This window comes from Balaenoptera borealis (assembly GCF_965194805.1).
Source record: "Balaenoptera borealis genome assembly, chromosome: 13".
Taxonomy (NCBI): domain Eukaryota; kingdom Metazoa; phylum Chordata; class Mammalia; order Artiodactyla; family Balaenopteridae; genus Balaenoptera; species Balaenoptera borealis.
The window spans coordinates 54,453,606-54,470,580 of record NC_138870.1 but is presented as its reverse complement, the minus strand read 5'-3'; the positions used below and the strand labels follow the sequence as shown (position 1 = coordinate 54,470,580).

Genomic DNA, 16,975 nt, shown 5'->3' with positions numbered 1-16,975 from the left:
AGGAATCCAATGTGTAGAAATTGTCAAATAGGTGTTAATTCTGGGAGGACCATCTTCTTCCTGATGACCCCCATCCTTAGCAGAAAGTAAAGCCCAGAGAAGGTACTCAGTAAGTATTTGCTGAGAGAATGAATGGATGACTATTTGTGTTGGATGATTTATATTCATGGAACAGCTTATAATCATGTGGTGTCAAGGATGAGCTCTCGCCCACCTTATTCATCTCTTCCCTTGTTGTGAGACAGTGGTTTGCATGACCGAGGCTGAGGCTGTATGAGCACCATGCTGGTCTCAGTGTGGAAGAGGTTTTTTTTTTTTTAAACATCTTTATTGGAGTATAATTGCTTTATAATGAATGGTGTGTTAGTTTCTGCTGTATAACAAAGTGAATCAGCTATAAATATACAATTATCCCCATTTCCCCTCCCTCTTGCGTCTCCCTCCCTCCTACCCTCCCTATCCCACCCCTCTAGGTGGACACAAAGCACCAAGCTGATCTCCCTGTGCTATGTGGCTGCTTCCCACTAGCTATCTATTTTACATTTGGTAGTGTATATATGTCCATGCCACTCTCTCACTTCATCCCAGCTTACCTTTCCCCCTCCCTGTGACCTCAAGTCCATTCTGTACGTCTGCGTCTTTATTCCTGTCCTGCCCCTAGGTGCTTCAGAACCTTTTTTTTTTTTTAGACTCCATATATATGTGTTAGCATACGGTCTTTGTTTTTCTCTTTCTGAGTTACTTCACTCTGTATGACAGTCTCTAGGTCCATCCACCTCACTGCAAATAACTCAATTTCGATTCTTTTTATGGCTGAGTAATACTCCATTGTATACATGTGCTACATCTTCTTTATCCATTCATCTGTCAATGGACACTTAGGTTGCTTCCATGTCCTGGCTACTGTAAATACTGCTGCAATGAACATTGTGGTATATGACTCTTTTTGAATTATGGTTTTCTCAGGGTATATGCCCAGTAGTGGGATTGCTGGGTCATATGGTAGTTCTATTTTTAGTTTTATAAGGAACCTCCATACTGTTCTCCATAGTGACTGTATCAATTTACATTCCCACCAAGAGTGCAAGAGGGTTCCCTTTTCTCCACACCCTCTCCAGCATTTATTGTTTGTAGATTTTTGTTTGATTATGGCCATTCTGACTGGTGTGAGGTGATACCTCATTGTAGTTTTGATTTGCATTTCTCTAATAATTAGTGATGTTGAGCATCCTTTCATGTGTTTGTTGGCAACCTGTATATCTTCTTTGGAGAAATGTCTATTTAGGTCTTCTGCCCATTTTTGGATTGCGTTGCTTGTTTTTTTAATATTGAGCTGCTTGTAAATTTTGAAGATTAATCCTTTGTCAGTGGCTTCATTTGCAACTATTTTCTCCCATTCTGAGGGTTGTCTTTTCGTCTTGTTTATGGTTTCCTTTGCTGTGCAAAAGCTTTTAAGTTTCATTAGGTCCAATTTGTTTATTTTTGTTTTTACTTCCATTTCTCTAGGAGGTGGGTCAAAAAGGATCTTGCTGTGATTTATGTCATAGTGTTCTGCCTATGTTTTCCTCTGAGAGTTTTATAGTGTCTGGCCTTACATTTAGGTCTTTAATCAATTTTGAGTTTATTTTTGTTTATGGTGCTAGGGAGTACTCTAATTTCATTCTTTTACATGTAGCTGTCCAGTTTCCCCAGCACCACTTATTGAAGAGGCTGTCTTTTTTCCAGGCTGTCTTATTGAAGAGGCTGCCTCCTTTATCAAAGATAAGGTGACCATATGTGTGTGGGTTTATCTCTGGGCTTTCTATCCCGTTCCATTGACCTATATTTCCATTTTTGTGCCAGTACCATACTTTCTTGATTACTGTAACTTTGTAGTATAGTCTAAAGTCAGGGAGCCTGATTCCTCCACCTCCGTTTTTCTTTCTCAAGGTTGCTTTGGCTATTCAGGGTCTTTTGTGTTTCCATACAAATTTTGCAATGTTTTATTCTAGTTCTGTGAAAACTGCCATTGGTAGTTTGATAGGGATTGCATTAAATCTGTAGATTGCTTTGGGTAGTATACTCATTTTCACAATGTTGATTCTTCCAATCCAAGAACATGGTATATCTCTCCACCTGTTTGTATCATCTTTAATTTCTTTCATCAGTGTCTTATAGTTTTCTGTGTACAGGTCTTTTGTCTCCTTAGGTAGGTTTATTCCTAGGTATTTTATTCTTTTTGTTGCAATGGTAAATGGGAGTGTTTCCTTAATTTCTCTTTCAGAATTTTCATCATTAGTGTATAGGAATGCAAGAGATTTCTGCACATTAATTTTGTATCCTGCTACTTTACCAAATTCATTGATTAGCTCTAGTAGTTTTCTGGTAGCTTCTTTAGGATTCTCTATGTATAGTATCATGTCATCTATAAACAGTGACAGTTTTACTTCTATCTTTTCCGACTGGATTCCTTTTATTTCTTTTTCTTCTCTGATTGCTGTGACTAGAACTTCCAAAACTATGTTGAATAGTAGTGGTGAGAGTGGGCAACCTTGTCTTGTTCCTGATCTTAGTGGAAATGTTTTCAGTTTTTCACCATTGAGAACGATGCTGGCTGTGGGTTTGTCATATATGGTCTTTATTATGTTGAGGTAAGTTCCCTCTATGCCTACTTTCTGGAGGGTTTTTATCATAAATGGCTGTTGAATTTTGTCGAAAGCTTTTTCTGCATCTATTGAGATGATCATATGGTTTTTATCCTTCAAGTTGTTAATATGGTGTATCTCATTGATTGATTTATGTATATTGAAGAATCCTTGCATTCCTGGGATAAACCCAACTTGATCATGGTGTATGATCCCTTTAATGTGCTGTTGGATTCTGTTTGCTAGTATTTTGTTGAGAATTTTTGCATCTATGTTCATCAGTAATACTGGCCTATAGTTTTCTTTTTTTGTGATATCTTTGTCTGGTTTTGGTATCAGGGTGATGGTGGCCTCGCTGAATGAGTTTGGAAGTGTTCCTCCCTCTGCTCCATTTTGGAAGAGTTTGAGAAGGATAGGTGTTAGCTCTTTTCTAAATGTTTGATAGAATTCACCTGTGAACCCATCTGGTCCTGGGCTTTTGTTTGTTGGAAGATTTTTAATCACAGTTTCAATTTCAGTGCTTGTGATTGGTCTGTTCATATTTTCTATTTCTTCCTGGTTCAGTCTCGGAAGGTTGTGCACTTCTAAGAATGTGTCCATTTCTTCCAGGTTGTCCATTTTATTGGCATAGAGTTGCTTGTAGTAATCTCTCATGATCCTATGTATTTCTGCAGAGTCAGTTGTTACTTCTCCTTTTTCATTTCTAATTGTATTGATTTGAGTCTTCTCCCTTTTTTTCTTGATGAGTGTGGCTAATGGTTTATCAATTTTGTTTATCTTCTCAAAGAACCAGCTTTTAGTTTTATTGATTTTGCTATCATTTCCTTCATTTCTTTTTCATTTGTTTCTGATCTGATCTTTATGATTTCTCTCCTTCTGCTAACTTTGGAGTTTTTTTGTTCTTCTTTCTCTAATTGCTTTAGGTGTAAGGTTAGGTTGTTTATTTGAGATGTTTCTTGTTTCTTAAGGTAGGATTGTATTGCTATAAACTTCCCTCTTAGAACTGCTTTTGCTGCATCCCATAGGTTTTGGGTCATCGTGTTTTCATTGTCATTTGTTTCTAGGTATTTTTTGATTTCCTCTTTGATTTCTTCAGTGATCTCTTGGTTATTAAATAGTGTATTGTTTACCCTCCCTGTGTTTGTATTTTTTATAGATTTTTTTCCTGTAATTGATATCTAGTTTCATAGCGTTGTGGTCGGAAAAGATACTTGATACGATTTCAATTTTCTTAAATTTACCAAGGCTTGATTTGTGACCCAAGATATGATCTATCCTGGAGAATGTTCCATGAGCACTTGAGAACAATGTGTATTCTGTTGTTTTTGGATGGAATGTCCTATAAATATCAATTAAGTCCATCTTGTTTAATGTATCATTTAAAGCTTGTGTTTCCTTATTTATTTTCATTTTGGATGATCTGTCCATTGGTGAAAGTGGGGTGTTAAAGTCTCCTACTATGATTGTGTTACTGTCGATTTCCCCTTTTATGGCTGTTAGTATTTGTCTTATGTATTGAGGTGCTCCTATGTTGGGTGCATAAATATTTACAGTTGTTATATCTTCTTCTTGGATTGATCCCTTGATCATTATGTAGTGTCCTTTGTCTCTTCTAATAGTCTCTGTTTTAAAGTCTATTTTGTCTGACATGAGAATTGCTACTCGAGCTTTCTTTTGATTTCCATTTGCATGCAATATCTTTTTCCATCCCCTCACTTTCAGTCTGTATGTGTCCCTAGGTCTGAAGTGGGTCTCTTGTAGACAGCATATATATGGGTCTTGTTTTTGTATCCATTCAGCCAGTCTGTGTCTTTTGGTTGGAGCATTTAATCCATTTACATTTAAGGTAATTATCGATCTGTATGTTCCTATTACCATTTTCTTAATTGTTTTGGGTTTGTTATTGCAGGTCTTTTCCTTCTCTTGTGTTTCCTGCCTAGAGAAGTTCCTTTAGCATTTGTTGTAAAGCTGGTTTGGTGGTGCTGAATTCTCTTAGCTTTTGTTTGTCTGTAAAGCTTTTAATTTCTCTGTCAAATCTGAATGAGATCCTTGCTACGTAGAGTAATCTTGGTTGTAGGTTTTTCTCCTTCATCACTTTAAATATGTCCTGCCACTCCCTTCTGGCTTGCAAGTTTCTGCTGAAAGATCAGCTGTTAACTTTATGGGGATTCCCTTGTGTGTTATTTGTTGTTTTTCCCTTGCTGCTTTTAATATTTTTTCTTTGTATTTTATTTTTGATAGTTTGATTAATATGTGTCTTGGCGTGGTTCTCCTTGGATTTATCCTGTATGGGACTCTCTGTGCTTCCTGGACTTAACTATTTCCTTTCCCATATTAGGGAAGTTTTCAACTATAAGCTCTTCAAATATTTTCTCAGTCCCTTTCTTTTTCTCTTCTTCTTCTGGGACTCCTATAATTCGAATGTTGGTGTGTTTAATGTTGTCCCAGAGGTCTCCGAGACTGTCCTCAATTCTTTTCATTCTTTTTTCTTTATTCTGCTCTGCAGTGGTTATTTCCACTATTTTATCTTCCAGGTCACTTATCCGTTTTTCTGCCTCAGTTATTCTGCTATTGATCCGTTCTAGAGAATTTTTAATTTCATTTATTGTGCTGTTCATCACTGTTTGTTTGCTCTTTAGTTCTTCTAGGTCCTTGTTAAACGTTTCTTGTATTTTCTCCATTCTATTTCCAAGATTTCCTCTTTACTATCATTATTCTGAATCCTTTTTCAGGTAGACTGCCTATTTCCTCTTCATTTGTTAGGTGTGGTGGGTTTTGCCTTGCTCCTTCATCTGCTGTGTGTTTCTCTGTCTTCTCATTTTGCTTAACTTATTGTGTTTGGGGTCTCCTTTTCGCAGCCTGCAGGTTTGTAGTTCCTGTTGTTTTTGGTGTCTGTCCCCAGTGGCTAAGGTTGGTTCAGTGGGTTGTGTAGGCTTCCTGGTGGAGGGGACTAGTGCCTGTGTTCTGGTGGAAGAGGCTGGATCTTGTCTTTGTGGTGGGCAGGACCACATCTGGTGGTGTATTTTGGGGTGTCTGTGGCCTTATTATGATTTTAGGCAGCCTCTCTGCTAATGGATGGGGTTGTGTTCCTGTCTTGCTAGTTGTTTGGCATAGGGTGTCCAGCACTGTAGCTTGCTGGTCGTTGAGTGGAGCTGGGTCTTGGTGTTGAGATGGAGATCTCTGGGAGATTTTCGCTGTTCGATATTACGTGGAGCTGGGAGGTCTCTTGTGGACCAGTGTCCTGAACTTGGCTCTCCCACCTCAGAGGCACAGCCCTGACGCCTGGCTGGAGCACCAAGAGCCTGTCATCCACACGGCCACAAGAGTCTTCCAAATTATTCTCCTTTGGATATCAGTCAGTAAGGTAACTGCTGGTCATCACAATGCGTATTCAGAAAAATCCACGTTTTACTCCTGTGCTCTTTTTCTTCTTTTTGCTAGCAATTAATATCATGAACAGGATACCCATTCACAAATGACAAGTTCACCATAAAAGCAGATAATTCCATACAGCTCTTCCCTACAAGACTGCCTCCAGTTAGTTCTCAAAGTGCCCAATTGTTCGGTGAAGATACAATCCAGGTGCAGAGCAGGGGAAAAAAAAGAAAACTGGGAGAAAAAAGAAGAGGCAGATAGAAAAGGAGAGACTGATAGAGGAGAGGGCAGAAAAAAAGGGAAGACATTTTGTAAAAACAAGGAAAGAAAAGGCCAGTAAGTGAGGAAGTCTGTGAGCTCTACGACAAGAATCGGAGTCTTGCTTTTTGCATATCTTCTGTATCCATGTAGCCTTTCAGATCCCCTTGGTCCCCAAGTAAAATTTCCAGATCCGGGATGCAGCCATAAGAAAGAATCCTATATATATTTCACAAGTATCCTGCAATAACAAATCCAACGGGGTTTTCCTTGTACAGTCCTTTGCTTCCTTTTGAAATGGAAATCCCTACTATGAATTTTTGTATTTTGTAAATTTGCATTTTCATATATACGATTTCATTAAACCAAGGTTTTCAGTGGGGACAATTATACTTCGGGACTTCAGAAACAAGTTTGTTTTTTTTCTTTTTATCTCTGTTAAAATATCTGGGTTTTTTCATCATTTAATTATTTATAATGCTCAGATCTCAAGATTCAGGAGAACTGGAAACCCATGTTATTTGGAGAAGAGCACAGTAATGAACACTGACAATGCCAAAGCCTTGAGAGTGGTTTCTGGTTGCCAAGCACGTTAAAAAGATTGTATGACCAACTGGTGTGCAGTGCATTATGGAAAAGAGCACACTGATTTCTAGCTCATTTCTTCTTGTAAAACTAGGGGAAAGGTTTATGAAAACTCCGAAGGGAAAGGATTTTTCTTGGCATGGTACGATTTTCCCAAGCTTGGCAGTAACCATAACCTGACATATAGAAACAATATGAAACAGAATTTCATATGTATACCTCTTAGCAATATTTGTTCTATTCATAAGGAAGAACTGGAGTCTAGTGGATCAGCTAGATCAGTCTTCTCCAGTGGATACGTTAGGATTATCCAGTGGATTTCAGAAATTTATGAAGTCAGCCTCTCAGCCAATGACTTGAGACAATTTCCACCCAATGATTTGTGGGTATTTCACAGCTGAAGTTGTGGACAACTCCTCACCGTCTCTGTACAGCAACACTATTAGTTCCCACTGTCTGCTTAGTCTACACCTACATACCCCAAGTGATCATCAGTTTCACTAAAAAGAAGTGGCTCCTCTTTAGGAACCTAAACCATTAGATATGTCTATTGTGAGATTACTTCATCACAGCAAACTCTTCTAGATCCCCAAGATATGGACACTTCTCAATATTAACAAATAGCCTGAGAAAATATTAAATTTATTAACTCAGTCCAATGACTGGGGTCTAGTCTGAGTTGTAGAATTTTTCCAAAGAACATATTTTGTCACTTTCAAGCACACAGAGTAAAAATAAACCAGTGGGGTATTGCTTATAGGGCTTTATTTAATAGATTCTGCAGTGTTAACTTTTAGCTCTTTTTGAATTATATGGAGGCTGGTGAAGGTGTTCACAAAGTTTCTTCCCCTAATTAATCTATGCTACCTTTACTTTTTAGAGAACATTTTACCATTTTTTTTTCAAGATGGTACAAGTTCAGACTATGAACAAAATATCCCCAATTTCATATTAGTAGGGTACAAATTAATGAGGGTCATTAATTCTCCACTCAGCATGATGTACACGTTCTGTGGAGAATGCCCAGATAATCAAAATACAGTCCCTACTCTAGTGGAGATACAAGCATATCTGATGACAAAATGTGAACATTTTTGCTTTGTTCTTTGTCTCTCTTACCAAGATTTCTGTAAAACTGGGATCAACTAGATAAACTGTTTCTCCATACCTTCTTTTTCTTTAGTTGTTCAAGTTGGTTTTCCATGTCTCGGCAAACAAGATGGAGTGGCAGCGTTTGAAGTGAATGTGATTGTAATGAATTCTGAAGGCAACACCATCCTGCAGACTCCTCAAAATGCCATCTTCTTTAAAACATGTCAACAAGGTAATCAGTGATGGTGATTCCAAAGAAGGCTCATAAGGCTTCCAGGTGTGATTTGGGCCAAAAATTGTAGCTAGATAGATAGATAATTATTTTGTATAATTAAAACCACACCAGTGGGAGGAGGGGTAAACGTAGGGTCCAGTAATAGTACTAAGACAGACTTTCTCTGCTTTGACTGCACTCACAATTTTAGGAACTCCAGTACCCTTCAAAATGCCCTGTCTTCCACCTCTCTTCTTTCCCTCCTCCAACACAATCTTTGGGAGTCCCCAACCTCATAGCAAGGGTGTCAGTCATCACCAGCAACTACTATGACCCATACCCCCTGCCAAAAGCTTGGTGCTTTTGACTTCCAAAGATCACGCCAGTGATCTGCAAAGGTACCTCTCCACCACAGCCCCGATACCCAGTTAAGCATGAAGGCTTTCCCATGCTGTCTCCTTTCCCATCCTGATATAAGCTCTTCCAGCACAGAATTTAAGCTCTGGAGGCTTTCAGTGCCCTAAAGATGCACCAAAAGGTCATTCCCCCCTCTGAAAATGAATACTGAGGGCAATATCCATCATTCTGTTTCAGTGTGAATTTAAGGAGGTGCAGTAGATTGATGGGTGGGAGGAAGGCAGAACATAAAGCTTGCTTTGCCTTCTTCCACAAGCTCCCTACTGTTGGAAGTAGGATTGAGAGGCAGTATCTTACTTTCATGAAGACTTAGTGAAGTACAGGCAGTGTAGAGAGAATGAAGTGGAAGTACTGGTATTCAATAAATTATGATAATTGGTGTGCTGGGGAAAAAGTGACCGTTAGCCTCTTCATGCTCCCTGTAATTCACTCAACATGATTTGAAAGCTTTCTAAATAAACCTTGTTTCTCTTTGGTGAAGCTGAGTGCCCAGGAGGGTGCCGAAATGGAGGCTTTTGTAATGAAAGACGGGTCTGCCAGTGTCCTGATGGATTCTACGGACCTCACTGTGAGAAAGGTAAGAACAGAGACAGCCAGCTTCCCTGCTTGCTTCCTAATGAAATGGGTGTTACACAGGAGCCCCACATGTATTTTTAACACATCACCTGAAATTATTTTTCTGGTCACATTGTAAGAATTTGTGCAGTCTTAAAAAGCCACAGAAAAGCTATTGGAAAGTATTCTTCTAGGAGTGGTTTTCTGTTAAATCCAATATGTGGTGACAGGAGCAGAAAACTGGCACAGTGTCTACATTCTTTGTGGCCCCTTTCACTCTCCTCCACCCCCCTCCGCAATTCACTATTATATATACTGTGCTTTAGCATAATCTTATGAAAGTTTTGAGGTTTTTTCCCTCCACTAAAGTCGGTATTAAAAAGCTAGTATTATGAGTGATTTGAAAGTATCTACTCCAATTAAAAGTAGCTTGTTTCACAATTAAGTCTACACCTGAGTTATGAAGGTGCTCTAGGCAAAGAAAAAAAAAAAAAAAAGGATGAGATCATTTGTGTAGTAAATATATATATTTTGGTGAAATTACTACTAAGAAAGCTATATGAAAAAAGAGATGAACATGAAAATGTTTATTAACCACAAAGGTGTCTAAACCACAAGCTCACATATACTGAGCTTATTTGACCAGAGTAAGCAAAATATTTTTCATTTTCAAAAAATAGATTTTTTACTTGTTTGCATTGATTTTTTTCTTTATTTTATTTTCTTAATTGAAATATAGCTGGTTTACAGCGTTGTTAGTTTCAGGTGTACAACAAAGTGATTCAGTTATATATATATATTTTTTTTTTCAGATTCTTTTCCCATATAGGTTATTACAAAATATTGAGTATAGTTCCCTGTGCTATGCAGTAGGTCCTTGGGTATCTAGTAGTGTGTGTATCTGTTAATCCCAACCTCCTAATTTATCCCTCCCCCACCTTCCCTTTCTCCTTTGGTAACCATAAGTTTGCTTTCTATGCCTATGGGTCTGTTTCTGTTTTGTATATAAGTTCACTTGTATCTTTTTTTTTAGATTCCAAATATAAGTGGTACCATATGATATTTGTCTTTGTCTAGCTCACTTCATTTAGTATGATTATCCCTAGGTCCATCCACGCTGCTGCAAACGGCATAATTTTATTCTTTTTATGGCTGTAATATTCCATTGTATGTGTGTGTGTGTGTGTGTGTGTATGTATGTATATATATATATATATATATATCTATCTCACATCTTCTTTATCCATTCATGTGTCGATGCACATTTAAGTTACTTCCATGTCTTGGCTATTGTAAATAGTGCTGCAATGAACACTGGGTGCAATTTACATTCCCACCAACAGTGTAGGAGGGTTCCTTTTTCTCCACACCCTCTCCGGCATTTATTATTTGTAGAATTTTTTTTTAGAAATTCACGTTCTTTTATTTATTTATTTATGACTGTGTTGAGTCTTCGTTTCTGTGTGAGGGCTTTCTCTAGTTGCGGCAAGTGGGGACCACTCTTCATCGTGGTGCGCGGGCCTCTCACCATCACGGCCTCTCTTGTTGCGGAGCACAGGCTCCAGACGCGCAGGCTCAGTAATTGTGGCTCACGGGCCCAGTTGCTCCGTGGCATGTGGGATCTTCCCAGACCAGGGCTCGAACCCGTGTCCCCTGCATTGGCAGGCAGATTCTCAACCACTGCGCCACCAGGGAAGCCCATATTTGTAGAATTTTTGATGATGGCCATTCTGACCAGTGTGAGGTGGTACCTCACTGTAGTTCTGATTTGCATTTCTCTAATTAGTGATGTTGAGCAGCTTTTCATGTGCCTCTTGACCATCTGTGTGTCTTCTTTGGAGAAATGTCTATTTAGGTCTTCTGCCCATTTTTTGATTGGGTTGTTTGGTTTTTTGATATTGAGCTGCATGAGCTGCTTGTATATTTTGGAGATTAATCCTTTGTCAGTTGCTTTGTTTGCAAATATTTTCTCCCATTCTGAGGGTTGTCTTTTCTTCTTGTTTATGGGTTCCTTTGCTGTGCAAAAGCTTTTAAGTTTAATTAGGTCCCATTTGTTTATTTTTTTATTTCCATTACTCTAGGGGATGGATCCAAACAGATATTGCTGCAATTTATCTCAAAGAGTGTTCTGCCTATGTCTTCCTCTATGAGTATTACAGTATCTGGTCTTACATTTAGGTCTTTAATCCATTTTGAGTTTTTTTGGTGTATGGTGTTAGAGAATGTCCTAATTTCATTCTTTTACATGTAGCTGTCCAGTTTTCCCAGCACCAATTATTGAAGAGACAGTCTTTTCTCCATTATATAGTATTTCCTCCTTTGTCATAGATGAATTGACCATAGGTACATGGATTTATTTCTGGGCTTTCCATCCTGTTCCATTGATCTATGTGTCTGTTTTTGTGCCAGTACCATACTGTTTTGATTACTGTAGGTTTGTAATATAGTCTGAAGTCAGGGAACCTGATTCCTCCAGCTCCATTTTTCTTTCTCAAGATTGCTTTGGCTATTCGGGGTCTTTTGTGTTTCCATACATATTTTAAAATTTTTGCTCTAGTTCTGTGAAAAATGCCGTTCGTGATTTAATAGGGATTACATTGAATTTGTAGATTGCCTTGGGTAGTATGGTCATTTTAGCAATATTGATTCTTCCAACCCAAGAACACAGTACATCTTTCCATCTGTTTGGGTCATCTTCAGTTTCTTTCATCAGCATCTTATAGTTTTCAGAGTACAGGTCTTCTGCCTCCTTAGATAGGTTTATTACTAGGTATTTCATTCCTTTTGATGCGATGGTAAGTAGGATTGTTTCCTTAATTTCTCTTTCTGATCTTTCATTGTTAGTGTATAGAAATGCAATGGATTTCTGTGTATTAATTTTGTATCCTGTAAATTTACTGAATTCATTGATGAGCTGAGTAGTTTTCTGATAGTGTCTTGAGGATTTTCTATATATAGCATCATGTCATCTGCAAACACTGACAGTTTTACTACTTCTTTTCCAATTTGGATCCCTTTTATTTCTTTTTCTTCTCTGATTGCTGTGGTTAGGACTTCCAAAACTATGTTGAATAAAAGTGGCAAGAATAGACATCCTTGTCTTGTTCCTGATCTTAGAGAAAATGCTTTCAGCTTTGCACTGTTGAGTACGATGTTAGTTGTGCATTTGTCATATATGGCTTGTATTATGTTGAGGTATGTTCCTTCTATGCCCACTTTCTGGAGAGTTTTTATCATAAATGGATGTTGAATTTTATCAAAAGCTTTTTCTGCATCTACTGAGATGATCATAGGATTGTTATTCTTCAATTTGTTAATGTGGTGTATCACACAGATTAATTTGCGGATATTGAAAAATCCTTGCATGACTGGGATAAATCCCACTTGATCACCGGGTATGATCCTTTTAATGTATCATTGGATTCAGTTTGCTAGTATTTTGTTGAGGATTTTAGCATCTATGTTCATCAGTGATATTGGCCTGTAATTTTTTTTGTGTGTGTGGTATCTTTGTCTGGTTTTGGTATCAGGGTGATGGTGGGCTCATAGAATGAGTTTGGGAGTGATCCTTCCTCTGTAATTTTTTGGAATAGCTTCAGAAGGATAGGTGTTAACTCTTCTCTAAATGTTTGTTAGAATTCACCTGTGAAGCCGTCTGGTCCTGGACTTTTGTTTGTTGGAGTTTTTGCATCACAGATTCAATTTCAGTACTGGTAATTGGTCTGTTCATATTTTCTATTTCTTCTTGGTTCAATCTTGGGAGATTGTACCTTTCTAAGAATTTGTCCATGTTTTCTAGGTTGTCCATTTTATTGGCATATAGTTGCTTAGTCTCTTATGGTCCTTTGTATTTGTGGTGTCAGTTGTAACTTCTCCTTTTTCATTTCTAATTTTATTGATTTGGGCCCTCTCCCTTTTTTTCTTGATGAGTCTGGCTAAAGGCTTATCAATTATATTCATCTTTTCAAAGAACCAGCTTTTAGTTTTATTGATCTTTTTTATTGTTTTCTTTGTCTCTGTTTCATTATTTCTGCTCTGATCTTTATGATTTCTTTCCTTCTACTAACTTCGGGTTTTATTTGTTCTTCTTTCTCTAGTTGCTTTAGGTGTAATGTTAGGTTGTTTATTTGAGATTTTTGTTGTTTCCTGAGGTAAGCTTGTATCATTATAAACTTCACTCTTAGAGCTGCTTTTGCTGCATCCCATAGCATTTGGATCATCGTGTTTCCATTTTCATTTGTCTCTAGGTATTTTTTGATTTCCTCTTTGATTTTTTCAGTGATCTATTGGTTATTTAATAGCATGTGTTTTTTGCAGTTTTCTTCTTTTAGTTGATTTCTAATCTCATGCGTTGTGGTCAGAAAAGATGCTTGATATGATTCCAATTTTCTTATATTTACTGAGGCTTGATTTGTGACCCAATATGTGATCTATCCTGGAGAACGTTCATGTGTATTTGAAAAGAATGTGTATTCTGAGGCTTTCAGATGGAATGCTTTATAAATATCAGTTAAGTCCATCTGGTCTAATGTGTCATTTGAGACCTGTGTTTCCTTATTGATTTTCTGTCTGGATGATCTGTCCATTGATGTAAGCAGGGTGTTAAAATCCCCCACTTTTACTGTGTTACTATCAATTTCTCCATTTATGTCTGTTAACGTTTGCCATATTATTGAGGTGCTCCTATGTTGGGTGCATATATATTTACAATTGTTATTATCTTCTTCTTGGATTGATCCCTTGCTCATTATGTAGTGTCCTTCTTTATCTCTTGCAACAGTCTTTATTTTAAACTCTATTTTGTCTAATATGAGTATTGCTACTCCAGCTTTCTTTTGATTTCCATTTGCATGCAATACCTTTTTCCATCTCCTCACTTTCAGTCTGTATATGTTTCTAGATCTGAAGTGGGTCTTTTATAGACAGCATATATACAGGTCTTGTATTTTTATCCATTTAGCCAGTCTGTGTCTTTTGGTTGGTGCATTTAAGCTATTTACACTTAAAGTAATTATCAATATGTATGTTCCTATTGCCATTTTTTTAACTGTTTTGGATTTGTTTTTGTAAGTCTTTTTTCTTCCTTTTCTCTTTTGTTCTCTTCTCTTGTGATTTGATGACTATCTTCAGTGTTGTGTTTGGATTCCTTTTTCTTTTTTGTGTGTGTATATATTCTAGATTTTTGGTTTGCAGTTACCATGAGGTTTTGATATATCAGTCTATACACATACACAATTGTTTTAAGTTACTGATCTCTTAATTTCAAATGCATTTGCAGTATCCTGCATTTGTACTCTCCTGTTCTCATGATTGCTGGTTTTGATATTGTATTTGTGTGCAGATGATTTCCTACCTTTACTGTATGTTTGCCTTTACTGGTGACCTTTCCCATTTCATAATTTTCTTATTTCTAGTTGTGGCCTTTTCTTTTCCACCTAGAGAAGTTCCTTTAGCATTTGTTGTAAAGCTAATTTGGTGGTGCTGAATTCTTTTAGGTTTTGCTTGTCTGTAAAGCTTTTAATTTCTCCATCAAATCTGAATGAGAGCCTTGCTAGGTAGAGTATTCTTGGTTGTAGGTTTTTCCCTTTCATCACTTTAAATATACCATGCTACCTTCTTCTGGCCTGCAGAATGTCTGCTGAAAAATCAGTTGATAACCTTATGGGGATTCCCTTCTTTGTTATTTGTCACTTTTCCCTTGTTGCTTTTAATATTTTATCTTTATCTTTAATTTTTGTCAATTTGATTAGTAGATGTCTTGGTGTGTTCCTCCTTGGTTTAATCCTGTATGGATCTCTCTGCACTTTCTGGAGTTTCCTCCAGAAACTGTTTCCTTTCCCATGTTAGGGAATTTTTCAGCTATTATCTCTTCAAATATTTCCTCAGGCCTTTTCTCTCTATTTTCTCCTTCTGGGACCCATATAATGCAAATACTGGTGCATTTGATATTGTCCCAGAGGTCTCTTAAACTGTCCTCATTTCTTTTCATTCTTTTTTCTTTATTCTGTTCCACGGCAGTGATTTCCACCACTCTGTCTTCCAGCTTACTTGTACGTTCTTCTGCCTCATTCATTCTGCTGTTGATTCCTTCTAGTGTATTTTTTCATTTCAATTATTGTATTCTTCAACTGGTTGTTTTTTATATTTTCGAACTCTTTGTTAAAAACACTTGTAACTTCTCGTTCTGTGCATCTATTGTTTTCCTGAGTTCTTGGATCATCTTTACCATCATTACTCTGAACTCTTTCTTGGGTAGATTGCCTGTCTCCACTTAGTTGGTCTTCTGGGGTTTCATCTTGTTCTTTTGTCTGGAATATATTCTTCTGCCATCTCATTTTGTCTAAACTTCTATTTGAATTTTTATATATGTGGTAGGTTAGTTATGTTTCTTGACCTTGGAGAAATGGCCCTCTGTAGGGGATTTCCTGTGTGTCTCAGAAGTACACTCCCCTCTCATTGCCCAGGGGCCAGGGACCAGCTGGTAGATTCTGACCTGTGTTTGTGGACTTAGTTCTGCAGCCTGCTGGGTCATAGTATTCTTGCTTGTGGTGTCTGCCCCCTGGTGGGTGAGGCTGGTCTAGAGCCTTGTGCAGGCTTCCTGGTGGGAGGGGCCAGTGCCTGCTCACTGGTGAGTGCAGCTGGGTCTTGGCCCTCTGTTGGGGAGGGCCATGTTAAGGGGTATGTCTGGAGGCGGCTGTGGGCTCAGGAAGTCTTTAGGCAGCCTGTCTGCTGATGGGTGGGGCTGTGTTCCTACCCTGTTTGTTGTTTGGCCTGAGGTGTCCCAGCACTGGAGGCTACAGGCTGTTGGGTGGGGCCAGGTCTTGGTGGCAAAGCCTCCAGGAGAGCTCATATCAATGAATACTCCCTGATACCTCTGCCACCAGTGTCCTTGTCCCCAGAGTGAGCCACAGCTGCCCCCACCCCTGGAGACCCTTCAAAACTAGATTAGTCTGGCCCAGGCTCCTATGAAGTCATTACTTTTGCCCTGGGTCCCAGTTACACAAGAACTGGTGTGCACCCTCCAAGAGTGGAGTCTCTGTTTCCCCCAGTCCTGTGGAGCTCCTGCATTCAAGCCCTGCTGGCCTTCAAAACCAACTGCTCTGGGGGTTCCTCTTCCCAATGTCAGACCTCCAGGCTGGGGAGCCTGATGTGGGACTCAGAACTCTCACTCCTGTGGGAGAACTTCTGCAATATAACTATTCTCCAGTTTATGGGTCACGCACCCGAGGGGTATGGGATTTGATTATATCACGAGTGTGCTCTTCCTACTGTCTCGTTGTGGTTTCTTCTTTATGTCTCTGGATGTAGAATATCTTTTTTGGTAGGTTCCAGTCTTTTTATCGATGATTGTTTAGCATTTAGTTGTGATTTTGGTGTGCTCGTGAGAGGAGGTGAGGTCAAGGTCCTACTCTGCCATCTTGTCCTGACCTTCATCTGCACTGATTTTGAAATTGGAAGATTGAGGAAATAAGGCAAGAAAAAATATTTACAGTCTTAAGAAGACCACATCTTAGTTAAAATAATGATTCTGGGCAAATTTTAGTTCTCTTCTATGAAATTGGTTGAAAATAGCCTATTTACTGCATAAAAATAATTTTTAATATAGCAAACTTGTATCTCTAAAGAGTGACTACTTTAGTGTCAACTACAAAGCTTGAAAACACAGACCTATTGTATTATTGACATTTCCAAAATGGTCCTGCTCGCAAAACCCTATTTGATCTTAATCAGAATTCTCTCTCCCCATTAGCCCTTTGCACACCACGATGCATGAACGGCGGGCTTTGTGTTACTCCCGGTTTCTGCATCTGTCCACCTGGATTCTATGGAGTCAATTGTGATAAAGGTAACTTTC

At 38.3% G+C, this 16,975-nt stretch overlaps 1 protein-coding gene across 1 annotated transcript in view; it reads left to right on the top strand.

The window, feature by feature from the left end:
- WIF1 (WNT inhibitory factor 1) overlaps positions 1-16,975 on the top strand; it is an 85,025-nt gene that overhangs the window by 52,651 nt on the left and 15,399 nt on the right. Inside the window, exons 4-6 of the mRNA XM_082351269.1 lie at positions 8,026-8,166; positions 9,047-9,142; positions 16,871-16,966. Of these exons, the coding sequence (XP_082207395.1) occupies positions 8,026-8,166; positions 9,047-9,142; positions 16,871-16,966 (333 nt within the window). The remainder of the gene's footprint in view (positions 1-8,025; positions 8,167-9,046; positions 9,143-16,870; positions 16,967-16,975) is intronic.